Raw genomic sequence first — 16,604 nt, 5'->3', positions numbered from 1 at the left:
CTCAAATTCACTTTCTCAGAGTTGATAGGTTAGTCCTAGTCTACTTGATTAGCTTCAGTTTCGAAAATAATTGCCAACTATCCATTGTGTTTACAGTGCATTGCTTTGCTTGCACAAAGTAAGGTTAATTGTTAGCTTTTCCATCTGTGTTCTTTCACATATAAATAACTTGTGTAAGTATGAACTTTCCTTTGTGGGAAGATTGTTAATTGTTATCTTAAATTTTTATTACATGTTTCTACATTATATTTTGTTTGCTTCCCCTATTTTTTGCATTCAATTCATCAAAATTGATTCCTTATTTTGATTTATTGAATGTTATGGTTGTTTGTGCATAATCTCTTTTTTTCAGCTAGTAATCATAATCTCGTTTTCAACTTTCTTTTCATGCTGTACTGCTGAAAGAAGGCACCATCCAATTTTTGAATTATTTTGTTGCTTTAGGATGAATTACGTCAGCAGAAGGAGGAAGAAATGGATGATTATTGTTCAGAGGTGTGGCACTTTGCTGGGTCATTTTTTGGAACTTCATTTTATTGTATTCCACATTTATATGCAACTTCATGCCTACCTCCATGAAAAGTCTCTTAAACTTATTTTCTTAAAAGTCGAAGTTCATCCTATTAAACATTATAGATTTGCTAAATGTTTATTGCTGACATACGAGTCTGTGGAAGATCAGTTGTTTATATGTGTAACAGGGAGTGAGAACCGTATACCATCATGGTACATTGACTAAAGAGTCTGATTTGGTGATGCAAGAAACACTAGGACATTAACACATAACTGCTAATAGTTGGGTTTTTATGGTGGGTTTATGTGAGCTGCATGATGCAGCCTAGGAAGCGATGTTAACCAGTTTCACGTTGAAACTGAGGACGAAACCAAATTTAGAAGAAGAAATCTGATATTATTCAAAAGCTGCTCTCTAATACTTAGAACAAGAATATTTATAGGCTAATCCTAAACCTTAATTCACTAGGAAAAGGAAATCCTAGTTGAATCGGGAAAATAAAAGCAAAAAGTCAAATCTTAATTGAAGTAGGAAACATAGAAAACCAAATCCTAATTGAAGTAGGAAGCATAAAAAACCCTAAAACTGAAAGGGCTCATAGGATTTCGTTTTGTTTGTCTATTTGGTCCAAATAGACACTTGCAAGATGTTCCACATCACTGCATTGTCACATACCTAGGGTTACCTAGGGTTGTGATTGGAATTGAGGAGAGAAACTGGATGATAGACTTCAAAGGAGGGAGAGAGAAATCAAAAGAGAAAGAGAGGGAGAGGTTAGAGAGGAAACAAGAGGGAGAGAAATTAGGGATATAAGAATTCACTTCATTCATTAACATGCATTTCTCTACATTTTAGGGCCTATTTATAAGCTATTCAATAGTAACTGAAATCTGGAAAATAGCACCCATGTGCTCCTAACAACTCACAAAATATCTCATACTAACTACTACAACCTTATTACAATAATGCCCTTCTCACTACCCATGAGTTGTGACATGCATGCCCCCTCTACCCACTCCTTCCATTCCTATTCTTTCAAGGGAAATAGATTTAAAATCTCCACAATCTAAGGCTGTTGTGGGCGTTTCCATTCCAAGATCTTTGGCTCCCAGACTGTTAGGGAACATCTCAGCTTCATCCTCAACAGTTACCTCCTCCAACAGTGTCATATTGAGGATTTTAGCAGCTGGATTTTCAGTTCCAGTGAGAGTGCTTGAGATGCTGCCAATTGTTGGACTGCCATCCCCCAATTCTTCGATCCCTTCTACTGCTTCTTTTTCTTCCTCATTAGCTTCTTGCATCTCCAAATTAACAGCCTTAGAAGCTCCATTGATCATATAGGTTTTGGTCCTTTCTCCAAACCGGTTACACAAGTCAATTACAAATTGCGGCCAGCTCAATTCCACCATTCCCCAGCTCCAATTCAGGAACCAAACGTATGGAATTCCACTCAGATTAACTGCGGCCATTTTTACCTTCTCCTTTTCAGCTACTTGGTGTTGGTAGAACACCCGTTCACATTGCCGAATCCACCATTTTGGCCTATCCCTGTCAAACACCGGAATAGCCAATGGAGCAAGAGTGGGCAAATCGGCACTTGGAATTGAAGTTGACAAAGTCTGATTAGCAGTCTGAAATTTATGTGAATGCGGGATCAAAAAATTGTCCAGTTGCCTACGGAGGTCCTTAATTTCTTTTGTTGCAGCAATTAATCCTTCGGCCATCTCCTCAATTCAATTCCTTGAAATTACACCTTGCAACCGCCTCTTGATCAGCTTCCAAAAATCTCTTCAGAAATTTTCCTGTACTAAAATTCAGCAACCCAAGCCAATACAGTTGTTACTTCCAATTCAGCAACCTTAATCTGCCTCAGACCTTGCCCTAGCAATAGCCTAGACCTGAATCAGCTTTTTAGCTGCAGCTGAATGTCCTCTAAATCAATCTCCGAGATCTGATCGAGTTTGTTCGGCCTTCAAGTTAGCCTACTATCAGCTTCCAACTCACCCAAAACCTCTGCCTTAGTTACGATGGAGTATCTAAGGACTGTCGCCTTCCAAATTTCAGCTTCTTAACAATTTGATTGGCTCCTGTTGCAACTTCTTGTGAATTGCTGACTCCCATTTTCTCAAGTCACCAAAATTCCCTCCGAAATCAGCTCATAGTAGTCGCCTAGGAGAATCACCCACCTCATAGTAGTCGTCTTGGTCACACAGCCGAGGATTCCTCCTGCTTCGCCTTGGCAATTCAAATATGAGCCGAAATGCACAGCCGCAAGACTTCTTCACTTCTCGCTTGAGTCAAGTTAGAATTTGCCTAGGACTCACCTCTCGCTCACTTTCAAATCTAAGTTGAGGATCACAATCAAAATCAAGGCAATTGGGAATCGCTTCTTGCGGAATTCTCCTCTGGACCATTTCCAATGGTGCTTGCCTTCCAACTCGATCACATGCAGTGACCTCGCCTTCCTTCTTGCCTTGCTCAAGGCTATGATGCTTCCTATTCTTTCGAATCAACACTTCTGATCTGCAATTGAATTGCTGATTATTGAACTTGCTTGCAACTGATCGCTATCTACCCATGGTCCAGCGGATTCAATGATCACCCAAGTCAGTGCCTTCTTCTCCACCCAATCATCGACCTCTAGTTGTCGGAATTCACCTCCCTCAGCTTCTAGACAACCAAGCAGTTCCACTTCGCTAGGATCACTTCTGATCAGCAATTCGCTGATGTTCCACAATCACACAAGAGATTGTTTCTTGCCTTTGCCTTCCTCACAATCCAAATTTTGCAGTACTAAGCTCGCCTCAATCAACTGCACATGACTGCGTATGTTCGCAGTCATCGTCGGAATCGCCTTCCGAGTTTCGAACACAATTTACCAAAATTCACAGTCGGAATTAACTCCTAACTCCGCCTTCAAGATCCATTTCTGATCCTATAATCTGCTGCGCCACTCTGATTTGACTTTAAATTCAAATCGAAATTACTGCTGGGCGATAGATCTGAATTAGTCCCCTGATATCGCCTGCTAAAATTGCCCAGGTCCACAGAATCAATGTTCTGAAGGATTCTCCTAAAATTTAATCACCTCCTGAAGTTGATCACTCCACTTCAGTCTCCATCTGCGATCACTTACGATCCACTTCTAACCGCGTCACCCTGAACTACCTTCAGATTCTCTCAAAATCACTGTTAGAACTCACTGCTTCAAATCCCCAAACCTACTGCCTCGATCAATTCCGCAATCTATCGTCTGAATTTGCTGCAGAATCACCTTGGTCAATTGCTACGACTTCCGATTCACAGCCGAGAATCGTCGGCTCTGATACCATTTGTCACATACCTAGGGTTACCTAGGGTTATGATTGGAATTGAGGAGAGAAACTGGATGATAGACTTCAAAGGAGGGAGAGAGAAATCAAAAGAGAAAGAGAGGGAGAGGTTAGAGAGGAAACGAGAGGGAGAGAAATTAGGGATATAAGAATTCACTTCATTCATTAACATGCATTTCTCTACATTTTAGGGCCTATTTATAAGCTATTCAATAGTAACTGAAATCTGGAAAATAGCACCCATGTGCTCCTAACAACTCACAAAATACCTCCTACTAACTACTACAACCTTATTACAATAATGCCCTTCTCACTACCCATGAGTTGTGACATGCATGCCCCCTCTGCCCATTCCAGACCTTTCATATTTTTGACTATACATGCATGTGTCTTCCTTGTATTTTGAAATATGCTAAATTTCCAGTTTGTATGTAGTTTTTAGTAGGACTAAGCAACTGGCTTTTATTACTTTGTATTCCATTCTCACTTGAACCAAGATTGTTTGTGTCTCTCATTCCAACGACATTGCATTCTATAGTCAAGATTCATATATTTCTGGTAGTTCTAGTTATTCATATAGAGTCCATGGTTGCCCCATTTAACTTTTTACTGTTTATATAGGTTCCAGTTCGGCATTTAGTATTTATGGTTCATGGTATTGGTCAAAGGTTGGAGAAATCAAATTTAGTTGATGATGTGGGTAATTTTCACCACATCACTGCAAGTCTTGCTCAACAGCATCTAACTTCATATCAGCGCGGCAATCAAAGAGTGCTTTTCATCCCATGCCAGGTAGACAATATATTCTCTCACCATAGGCATTCTTTAGTTCTGCATTCGTGACCTGTATGAGATTCTTATGAAATGGAATTTGCAAGTTTTCTCAATTTTCATGTGTATATGAAGATAATTATTGTCAATTTGCCATTGCAAACCTTGTTTATATGTTATTTACTTCCATCATAGGTACAGGACATACAAGTTTCAGATATCCAGTCTATTTTTCTTTCTCTGAAAGGTTAAAAGTTATTAGAGGTTGGATTGACAATGTATAACCTTCTAAAGAGTAGGGATGCCATTTGTCTCTTCCATTTGTTTGGGGAGCATTAGTAAATTCCTTCCTGATCAGTTTGCAAGTATCTTGGCTACCTGCAAAGGCAGTTGTGGGTAGCCCATGCTCAGAGTTTTTATCTTGTTTTTTCTAACTACTTGCGACCACTTTATTTAACATGCCTTTCCCTTTGGATAAAGTTTTATTTTTCAAGCAATCTGCCCTATGTAGCTATGCAAATTGTTACTTAAATATAAGGTATGAAACATAGTAAAGATTGAGGCAGGTCCAAAAACTCTTACATGTAACTTCAAAATAATAGATGGGACTTTGCGTTATCATAGTAATAAGCTTGCTGCAGTGACTGGTATCAACTGATGGAAACACTTCATCCTTTACCTCTACAGGTATGAACATTCACTTTCTAGCTTGCAAGTCATGTAAAGGATATGGGTAATATATAACTAGTGAAGAAAGATAACTGTTTACTAATTTTTATCTTCAAAATTGGATTACTGTAGTAGCGATTGCTTATAATTAAAACATGCAAAGTTAAATTTGTTTTTCTCTTTTGCTTCTTTCTAGCTTTTTCCTTTTACTCATTTCATTTTGTGTGGCCTCCACTTTTATGCAAGGATTGTTTTCAAAATTGTTGTTCACAATCATTCTGTTGCTCCCCCCTTCCTTGTGGATTTCTCTTGTACAGTGGAGGAGAGGCCTGAAGTTAAGCGGTGAGTCTGCAGTTGAACAAATTACTCTGGATGGTGTACGGGGCTTGCGTGTGATGTTAAGTGCTACAGTTCATGATGTATTGTATTACATGAGCCCAATCTACTGCCAGGACATCATCAATTCGGTATTATATATTTCATCTAAAAAAGTTTTCAATTTTTCTTTATTACTTCCATTCTATTTCATGTTTAAAATATCCTATTTGTGTGTTCCAAATTTTCTGCAGACGGCAATTTTTATTCTACCCAAACCAAGTAGTAGTTTGTTATTTTGTAGCTCAATTGTGACTTTTGGTAAATTAAGTTTTATTAATTGCTTTATCATGGACTAGTTATAATAAAACATCAATAGAGATGTATGGATTTTTTGTAAATTTTTGTGAAAATTAAGTTTGGCTAGGAGCCTCCTTAAGAAATACTCGAAAGTATTCTGTACAAGATTGATTTGGGATATTTTGAGGCAGTTCCGTTGTAGCTGATATCAGAGGTTTTACTCATGAATCCTTAAGGAGCTTAATTTCTCATTTCAAAATAGAATTTGATAGAACTTTCAAGATTAGGGTTTACAGAGAATTGGGTTGCTGGCCAGTGATCAGCCCTGAAACAGAATGAGAGAAGGAGAAATTCTTGAGAGGGAAGAGATGGAAAGGAAACTGCAATCTTATTTTCTTAACCCCGGAAATGAATGCAGCATCTTATATACTGGAATATTGGAGGGAACTTTTCAACTAATTCTCAACTATCTAACTATCCTCCAACTAACAGTGCAGCCAACCAATAAACTGTTTACAGCAAATTAAAAGAGAGTTAACAGACCAACTAACATACATTGTAATTAAAAAAACAAACTATTTCAACAGCTAGTCTTCTGTGCATAGTAAGTGACTACTCAGGATAGAAAGATAGTGAATTCTATTTCCACGTGGAGCAAAGATATGGATGAAGGAGAGGGGTGTTCCAAACATACAGTTGGCTGATTTGGTGATAAAAGATTTGATATCTTGTAATCATGTCCAAACAACTGGTGCATGCCCACCACTGCATCTTGTTATCTGTGCTTCTTTTCAGTTTGCCCTATTCTTTGATTCTCTCCTAAAATACTTGGCAGACTGTCTTATGGTTATTCAAATCCTCATCTATGTATATGTTGAGAATTTATATTAGCTTGTATTAGGTGTGCTGTATAGACTAGTTGTACCTTGTACCTAGCATAGGTAGCTTGTACATATCAGTTATAATGTTTTGGTATAAATACTTGTAACACTAGCTTAATAGATTTTGAACAATTATTTTTCCCCCCTCCAATTTGTCGTTCTCCTTTCTTCTTTTCTGTCAATTCTGTATACCTTTTTTCATGGTATCAGAGCCATCGAGCAGTAAATCTGGAGAATTGGAGCAGATTTCATGTAATTCAGTCATCAAATCTTGTATAGGATTGTATCCTCTTGGTTTGAGGCTTTTATCTTTCATTTAGGCCAAGAGCTGCGATCTGAGCAATCTGATCTTCTCTGGATCTCTGATCTGATCTTTGCTGGATCTGATCTTCTCTGGATCTCTGATCCAATCTGCTGGATCTGATCTATCTTCTCTGGCCCTCTGGAAATCTGGTCTATCTGCTGCTTGACTGCGATCTGCTGCAATCTGATCTGTGATCTGCTGGTTGAAGCTGGTGTGATCTGTTCTGGAATTCCTGGAGTTGCAATCTAGTGATTTCTTGTGGTCTCTTGTTGTAGTGGATGTTGAAATTAGGGTTTATTACAACATGACTTGTTTAGAGGTAATCTCTTAACACTTCTGTTGTTCCAAATATATCTGGTACTCCTTGATTACAACTGAAAAGCTAAATGTGAAAAATTATTTTTCCTGGTCAGCTTCAGTTAAAATGTTGTTTCGAGGCCAAGGGGTTAGTGATCATTTAACTAAGAAATTGAGTGAGATACCAGAGAATGATAGGACATTGAGGGGATAAATTGATGCACAGCTTGTTTCCGTGTTGTGGCAGTCCATTGAACTAGATTTAGTGCCTCTTTTTCGTGTTTACGAAAGTTGACGGTCACATGCACAGAGGCTTTATACAAATGATATCCTTCGTTTGTACACAAATTATTAGTACATTGTTTAATCTTCAAAAAGGGGATTTAGGTATGATAACATATTTGGGAAAGGTTCAATCTGCTGTGACAGGTGGACCCCTAGACTGTTAGCTTTCTTGCTCAGTACTCTTTTACTTTATGGCTAACCTTCAGTATCATTTTTCCAATAACCAAAAATGTTCCTGAACAGCATGCGCAACGTGATAAACTGTTAATGGTGCTTACATTGGCTGGATTAGGACCTGACTTGGAGAGTGTTAGGACACATATCCTCAGTGGACCTGTCATTCCTCCTATGGAAGAAGTGCTTGCAAGGTTGCTGTGTTGTACTCAAAGACTTTTATTGGCTCTGATTCAGCAGCTGAGTGGTCTATTATGGTTTCTCAGGCTACATCCTTTGGTAATCCGTCTAAGAATAAGCAGCCACAGTGGTGGAAAAGGGGGAAAACAACCTTTTTGCTTGTATAGCCCCAAACCAGGTCATTATAAAGAGACCTGTTATGTATTACATGGTCGACCACCTAAGGCAAATGTGGCATCTATGGATGATACCACCAACTGATTGCCGATTCTATTCCTACCCTAGTGTCAGCTGGATAGGGTGGTATTTCAGTGTTTGGTTGTGTAATCGGTCATGAACCCTAAACGAAGGCTTAAAGGTCACGAAGCCTAAAAATCTTTCCATATTTATGTAATTGAAATAAGATAAAATCACTCATAATTAAACTATCCCAGACTGAGACCATTGATAATCCCCGGATCCGAGTCCATGTTTAGACCCCTAATCTTGCTTACTTGAAAAATATGTTAGGGAGAGTGTTGAGCTTAAAGCCTAGTGAAGGTCAGCTCGCATAATAGATCAATAACAAAATAAAGAATTTCATATGTATATAATGTCGCATCCCTTGGATCCGATAGGGTTTCTCCTTTAGTAGGGGAGTTTAGGTGAGAATTCAAAGAGTAGAGGGAGAAAAGAATGGAGAAGGAATTGAGAGGGAAGAGAATTAAAGAATTAGAGGGAGAAATTGAATATGGATCAATTCAAATGATTCAATGCCTACAAGTGAAATTGGGCCGAGTTTATATACTCGATCCCCAGCAGTTTGGTGCCAAACAGAATAGTCACTGTTACTGCATTTAAATGTTTATAGTTATAGTATAATTACACTTGCTTCCCTTACTTCATACTTATTACAATAGATCTCCCCCTAGGTACACAACAACTCCCTTCTTCTTGAGCTAATTCTTGTCCCCAAGAATGGTAAGCAGACTGGCCGTGTTGGGAAACTATTGGAGGAATTCCAGGAGATATTCCCAAGTACTATTGTCAGGGTGTAGTGCAGACCATTGCACTAGCACTTGGGTGATAGGGGCCCCCTATTGGAAAATCATCCTCTTGTCTAAGACGGCCACTGGGCTAGTTGCTGGCTCCTGCTCTTTGAGAGGCAATGGTAGGGGCTGACTGACCGTTTGACTCCCAGTAGCCTTTCTAAGAAGGGACACATGGAACACGAGGTGGACTTGGATTCCTTTCGGTAGTTGTAATCTGTAAGCTACTGGTCCAATATTTAATGCAATGGAATAGGGCCCGTAGAATTTTGGACTTAGCTTAGTCATCGGTTGCTTTGATATGGACTTAAGTTGGGGCTGGCTAAGTTTGAGGTATACTTTATCCTACCTCAAACTCCCTCTCACTCCTCTTTCTATCTGCTAATTGTTTTGTCCGGTTCTGTGCCTTAGCTAACTCAGTCTTTAGAGTTTGTAAGATGTTCTACCGGTGTTGTAGATATGTATCCACATTTGCCACTAAGGTTGGCTCCCCGATCATTGATACTAAATTGGGCTTGTACCTGTACAAGGCCTCAAATAACGTCATCCCAATGGAGCAATGGTGACTGGAATTATACCACCATTGCGCCAAGGACAACCATTTGTTTCATCCTTTAGGCTATATAAAATAGAAGCACCTTAGATAGGCCTCCAAGCACTCTTTGACTCTCTCCAATGGGCCAACCATGCGTGATATGTCTAATATTATTGTCTAGGGTACCCCGTGCAGCTTCACCACATGATCCAAAAACTCTCTGGCCACTTCTTGTGCCATGAAAGGGTGGGATAGGCTAAGGAAGTGGTTGTACTTAGTCAATTGGTCCACCATTACCAAAACACAATTCTTCCCTTCTGATCGTGGTAGTCCTTCTACAAAATCCATTGTAATGTTAGCCCAGGCCCGGTCTGGTACTTCCTGAGGTTGCAAAAGGCCTGGTTTAGCCACTGATTCATGCTTGCACCTTTTACAAACATCATACTGTAGTATGTACTCCATAATTGATTTCTTTAAGCCTGGCCAGAAAAATACCTGCTTCACCTTTCTATAAGTGTTTTGAATTCCCGAATGTTCTCCTAGGGGTGAGTCGCGCATGGTTTGAAGTATTCTTCCCTTCGATGTCTCACAATCCCCTATCACCAGCCGTCCCCAGTATCGAATCAAGCCGTTGCAGATGGTGTAACCTTGCTTGCTGCTACTGTCGATGCTCAGTTGCTCCATTAGCTCCCTTGTCCACGACCCCTTATCATAACTTGTTGCTACTTCTTGGTACCAATCGGGTATCATTACTGAGGTAGCTGCATAATGCCCTTCCTCATGGCGTCATGATAACGCATCGGTTGCCACGTTCTCTCTTCGCTTCTTGTATTGAATCACAAAATCCAACCCCATCAATTTTGCCATACCCTTTCTTTGCTAATTAGTGTTCAACTTCTGATGAGCCAGGAACTTAAGGCTTTCGTGGTCAGTTCTTATGATGAACTGTCCCGCCTCCAAGTAATGTCTCCATTTTTCAACTGCCATAAGGATTGCCAATAATTCCTTGTCATACGTGCTTAGCCCTTGGTGTCTTGGGGCTAAGGCTTGGCTCATAAAGGCCGAAGGTCGGCCATCTTGAGATAGAACAACCCCCACTCTTGTTCCACTCGCATCAGTCTCTAAGGTAAATGGTTTGTTAAAGTCTGGGATGCCGAGTATAGGAACCTCGCTCATGGCTTGTTTAAGATCCCCAAATGCAGCCTTTGCTCCATCCCACTTAAAGCTGTCCTTTTTCAATAGATCAAAAAATGGCTTGCTTATAACCTCATAATTCCTTACAAAACGCCTGTAGTAGCCGGTTAATCCCAGGAATGCCCTCAATGATCTAACATTCCTTGGTTTAGGCCACGATAACATAGCTGATATCTTCTTGGGATCGGTGCTAACTCCAGCACTAGAGATCACATACCCCAAATACTCCACTTGCGTTTGAGCAAAGGCACATTTGGACTTTTTGATGCATAGCTGATTGAGTCTAAGGACTTGGAATGCAATTCTAAGGTATTCTAAGTGTTGGGTGAAAGAGGAGCTGTAGATTAAGATATCATCAAAGAATACCAACACGAATTGGCAGAGGTAGGGTTCAAAGATATGATTCATTAGGGCTTGGAAAGTTGTTGGTGCATTGGTAAAACCGAAGGGCATTATAGTGAATTCATAATGCCCATGGTGAGTTATAAAAGCAGTCTTAGGAATATCAATGGGGTTCATTCAAATTTGGTGATATCCAGACCTTAGGTCAAGCTTAAAGATTGACGGTATTCGCCATGCAGCAAGTATCATCAATACAGTATATCACATCCAATCATACGGTGTAGCTAACAATTTTTCACAATGTATAAAACATCAATTAACCAAGGGAGTCACAATAGTATTCCATAATCAATTCAAATCTCATTAAATATCTCAGTGGGCAATATAATCCTAGATCCAATCAGTGTACAAGGGACCTCATTAATTCAAAATTCCAACCCCATTTAAATCCCTCAACAACTAGGATAATCCCCTCTTATCTCAATCTCCATTTAGAATCTAAATTCAATTTCATTTTATTTGAAACTTTAAATTATTGTAATCTACAATGGCTTTAGAAATTCTATTTCCTCTTGGGTTTTGGTTTCGCTCTTATTTCTCTTTCTAAAATTTCGAGTGTTACACCGGTGCTGTTTCTCAGCTTATTCCCGGGAAGGAGTTAGTTGAATTTTGCTAGTTCCAGGCAACAAAGCAGGCATCTCCTTCTGTAACCTCAGTTACACAAGCTGCAGGTTCTGTTACTTTTCCAATAGCAGATTCTTCTTCTTCTGTTTGTGTATCTCATTCATTGCTCAGTCCTTGGATCCTTGATTCTGCAGCCTTTCAACATATTTCTGATAATAAATTTTTGTTCTCCCTTATTGAGTCCTCTAATATATTGCCAATCCGTTGCCTTCATTATCTCTTAATTTAGTCCTGCCTGTACCTCATGGTCCTTATCATTTAATCTCTATTAGTCGTTTGACTAAATCTCTTGATTGTTGGGTTATCTTTGATTCCAATTCTGTTTTGGTGCAAGATCAGAATACTGGACAATTTTTGTTTGTACTGTTACTACAACCACACCTTTGTCAATTCATTGTAGATTGGGCTATCCTCATTTTTCTTTAGTAAAACAAATGGTCCTACCTTAGTCTTCTTTACAGTGTTTAGATTGTGAATCTTGCCAATTGGGCAAACATATACGCTTTTCTTTTCCTAATTGGATTAATAAAATTGCTGACTCTCCTTTTTCTCTTGTGCATGCTGAATTTGGGGTCCAAGTCAAGTTAAATCTAAACAAGGTTTTTCTTACTTTGTTACTTTTATTGATGATTATTCTTGTTGTACTTGGCTCTATTTGATGAAGGATCGAATTGAGTTGTTGTCTTTATTGATTGCAGTATTTCTTGGTGTATTGAGGTTGCTAGATCTGGACATGGCATTTGTCTCTCTCAAAGGAAGTACGCCTTTGATATTCTGGAGGAGACAGGCATGTTGGATTCTAGTCTCATTGATACATCTATAGATCTCAGTTCTAAGCTTGTTTCTGGACAGGGGGAGCCTTTTCATGATCCAAGGCGTTGGAGGAGACTAGTTGGGAAGCTGAATTATCTTATAGTGACTTGACTAGATATTGCATTTGTAGTGTGGTTAGCCAGTTTTTGGATTATACTTGTGATGGTCATTGGCAGGCTTTGGTGCATATTTTGCAATATATTCAGAGTTCACCTGGTAAAGGTTTATTATTTGAGGATAAGGGTCATACACAGGTGATTGGTTATTCAGATATTGATTGGGCAGGTTGTCTATTTGATAGACAGTCCACTTCTGGCTATTGTGTTTTAGTTGGAGGCAATCTGGCTTCTAGGAAGAGTAAAAAGCACTAAGTTGTGCTAGGTCTAAAGCTGAAGCTAAGAATAGAGCCATGGCATTAGTTACATGTGAGCTGATTTGGCTGAAACAGCTTCTTAAGGAGCTGCAGTTTGGCGATTCAGGTTCTTTGCAGCTTATGTGTGACAATCATGCTGCTCTTCATATTGCCTCTAATCCGGTTTTTCATGAAATAACCAAGCATATTGGAATAGATTGTCACTTTGTGCGAGGAAAACTAGTTTCTGGTCAGATTTCCACAGCATTTGTTGGGATTGTAAATCAGCTGGCTGACTTGTTTACTAAGGCTGTTCGAGGTACAAGGGTTAAACGTATTTATTCCAAGCTAGGCACATATGATATGTGCGTGCTCGAGGGGGAGTGTTGAGAATTCATATTAGCTTGTATTAAGTGTGCTGTATAGACTAGTTGTACCTTGTACATAGGAATTATATTGTTTAACCCTAGCTTAATAGATTTTGAACAGTTATTTTTTCCCCTCCAATTTCTCTTTTTCCTCTCTTCTTCTTCTCTCAATTCTGTATACCATTTTTCAGTAGGCATAAGATTGTGATATTGTCTTAGACATCAGATCATTATACTCCTCTCATGTAGAAATGCAATGAGAATTATTTTCTTTTGTAATTGCCTAATTGGATAATCTGATTCAAGATACCTAAGACTAGATGTAGCAATATATTTTGACTCGGCAGATGATTCCTTTCCAGGTCTCCAACCAACTAAACTGCTTATACCTGAAGTTCCTGAAGAGAAATCCTGGTTATGATGGAAAGGTATATGACTGGTTGAATGTCATTTTTTCCTTGTTAAGCTTTTTAATTATTTAATTTTATGACTCATGCTGAATATTTTCTGGATATGCTCCGCTTATTGTAGGTTTCTTTGTATGGTCACTCTCTGGGAAGTGTTCTCTCGTATGATATTCTTTGCCATCAAGAGAATTTGTCCTCCCCGTTTCCAATGGAGTGGATGTACAAAGAACACAATAAAAATGAAGAATCTTTCCCCAGTATCAGCACCCAATCTTCTGAATTCCACTCTACATCCAATCAGGACAAGAATGTCTCAACAAATAATGAAACTAAGATCACGATAAGTTCCTTTGAAGAAGTTAATGCAAATGAAAGACCTGCATTGCAAGTACCAGAAAATGAAAACATGGAAGATTCTTCTGTCACCCTAGATTTAGCTGAACCTTCTGCAATGGTTATGAACCTGAAACAACCACCACTGGAGAAAGATAGTGTGCAACAAGCCTCTGATTCTAGGGGCATGCTTTCTTACCAAAGCGACAGTCTTTGTGAAGCCTTAAGCATGAACTTTGGAGTTCCAGAGGCCGATTCAATGAGAATATCTGAGGGAGTGTCTGACGGTGATAAAGACAAAGCAATCCAACTGATGACAGAAGAGGTGGTATCCAGTAACTTTGGTTCATTAATTTTTGTGTTCCCCCCCCTAAAGTGAATAGAACGTTTACTGTGACAGATTAATTCCCTAAAAGCGAGGATCACAGAATTGGAGTCTCAATGTGGTAGTAAAGGTAAATGCAGATAGCTAGATGTTAATTGGGGTCCTCATCTGTTAATGCCTTTTGAGCTTTTTTGGGTGTTCAGGGGGCGCGGGTTTGTTCTTTTGGGTAGAATAATTTTCTACATGAATATGAAACTTGAGATTTGATGTGTAATATAAACAGGAAATGAGGTGATTCCACCTACAACCATTATGAATCAATCTGTTCCTGAAATCCCACCACCTGGACAAAGTGACATGCAAAAGAGTTATACTCCTTACATTAAATATACTAAGTTAGAATTCAAGGTAAGAGTTTTCCTTGTAATTTTAAAATTTAGAACCATTTTTGTAACTGTTGTTTCCATGGATGAAATGTTGGTTGAGTTTGTGACACTCCAGAGACAGACAAACAGAAACAGAGGGAGGAGGGAGGGAGGGATATGATGAAGTTTAAAGCAGGTTACCAATTGCAACTAGAGACAATGGTAGGAAGTGAAAGGCTACAACAATCCAGTTCCATCCTCTCTCTCTCTCTCTCTCTCTCCATGGAAAATCACTTAGGTGTTGTAATCCCTTCACGGGTTCAAAATTTCCCCTCAGTTGTACTTATGTTATTTTAGATTGTATTTCTTATTTTACCTCGATTCTTTGTCAGGTAGATACCTTTTTTGCAGTTGGATCTCCCCTTGGTGTATTTCTTGCCCTCCGCAATATTCGTATTGGGACTGGTATTACTCAATCCTTGAAAACTTCTATAATTGCTTCATTTTGATGCATGCATACTTTTATACTTTCTGTTCATGGGAAGAACTTTGTGGTTTTTCTTGGAAGATATCTTTTACTTTTATTGTTTGAGTGAAATTGATAAGGTACGGTCTGTAATCTGAGATTTGTTTTTAACCTACACAATTCATAGGGATAAGCTGCTAACTTTCTTCAAGAAAGAAAAAGAAGGAAGTGTTGCCACAACAATTCAAGCAGCCAGTGATTACTCCCTGATGCATTAATATGATATATCACAGAAAAAAAAAAGCGGAAACACAAGAAGAGAATGTTGTGTACAATATGTTATCTATATATGTAATTGCAAATATCAATGTGAATCCTCATCTAACAGTGGTCTTCTAGTAGAAATATATCTAGATGGTAATCATGTATATGCATACAAAATTGTTGAAGAAGATAAATAAGAAAAGAATAAAGTTCAACTTGTTTCTACCATGGACGGGAAGCAAGAGATAAGGTTGTTGTGGAAGAAAAGATAAGAGAATTACAAACTAAAGAGATAAGAGGAAGAAGAGATAAAGCAGTTCCAGAAAAGAGGGGAAGAGGTCAGTTAACCAAAATTCAAAGTTTTTGATTTATTTGTAATATTTGAATGTAGTTTGAATTTGTTTGTATTTTATCCCTGTATTTTAGGAGATATTTTAGGCTAGCTTGTATATTCTGTCTCAAAATTCAATACAAGAGGAGGAAACCTATTTTCCCATTTAGCCTTCAAACACTCAAGATAATCCTCCTATTCACTTGGATTATTCAAATTTATTCATAGTACCAGAGCCATCGGTTCTTGTGGCAGAGCTTCTTTCCTCAACCTACAAGCTGTAAAGTTCTAGAGTACACATAATGGCTTGAAACCAAGCAGCCAGTGAAACATCCACCGTCTCTAATCTGGTTAGAGTCACACAGGTTCCTGCCGCTTCAATGTCACTTGATAGCCACTCTCTTCAGATTACTCAGCATAAACTGAATGGAACTAACTATAGAGAATGGTCTCAATCTATTCTACTGGTGATTAAGGGCAAAGGGAAGGTTGGATAACATACAGGAGCAACACCTATGCTTGACATGGAAGCAGCAACCTATGGTATTTGGGAAGTTGAAAATTCCATTGTCATGGCTTGGTTAATCAACTTTGTGGAGTCAAAGATTGGAAGGTCATACCTATTCTACAAAATAACCAAGGAGATATGGGAAGCAGTGCAAGAAATATATGCTGACACGGAGAATACTGCTAAGTGCTTTGAAATTTGATATGCTATTCGGACAGCAAGGCAAGGCAACAACTTAGTCACTGAATATTACAACATTTTGATTGA

At 38.8% G+C, this 16,604-nt stretch overlaps 1 protein-coding gene across 6 annotated transcripts in view; it reads left to right on the top strand.

Annotated features, from left to right (window-relative positions):
* The window catches only part of LOC127798743 (phospholipase SGR2), a 55,594-nt gene that overhangs the window by 18,118 nt on the left and 20,872 nt on the right, over positions 1-16,604 (top strand). For all 6 annotated transcript variants that reach the window (XM_052332316.1, XM_052332314.1, XM_052332313.1 and 3 more), the window contains exons 8-15: positions 445-495; positions 4,468-4,638; positions 5,604-5,753; positions 13,701-13,766; positions 13,870-14,403; positions 14,479-14,533; positions 14,687-14,811; positions 15,161-15,233. In XM_052332316.1, the coding sequence (XP_052188276.1) occupies positions 445-495; positions 4,468-4,638; positions 5,604-5,753; positions 13,701-13,766; positions 13,870-14,403; positions 14,479-14,533; positions 14,687-14,811; positions 15,161-15,233 (1,225 nt within the window). The remainder of the gene's footprint in view (positions 1-444; positions 496-4,467; positions 4,639-5,603; positions 5,754-13,700; positions 13,767-13,869; positions 14,404-14,478; positions 14,534-14,686; positions 14,812-15,160; positions 15,234-16,604) is intronic.

This window comes from Diospyros lotus, chromosome 4, assembly GCF_014633365.1.
Source record: "Diospyros lotus cultivar Yz01 chromosome 4, ASM1463336v1, whole genome shotgun sequence".
In the NCBI taxonomy this organism is placed as follows: Eukaryota; Viridiplantae; Streptophyta; class Magnoliopsida; order Ericales; family Ebenaceae; genus Diospyros; species Diospyros lotus.
This window is presented reverse-complemented; position numbering and strand designations above follow the sequence as displayed.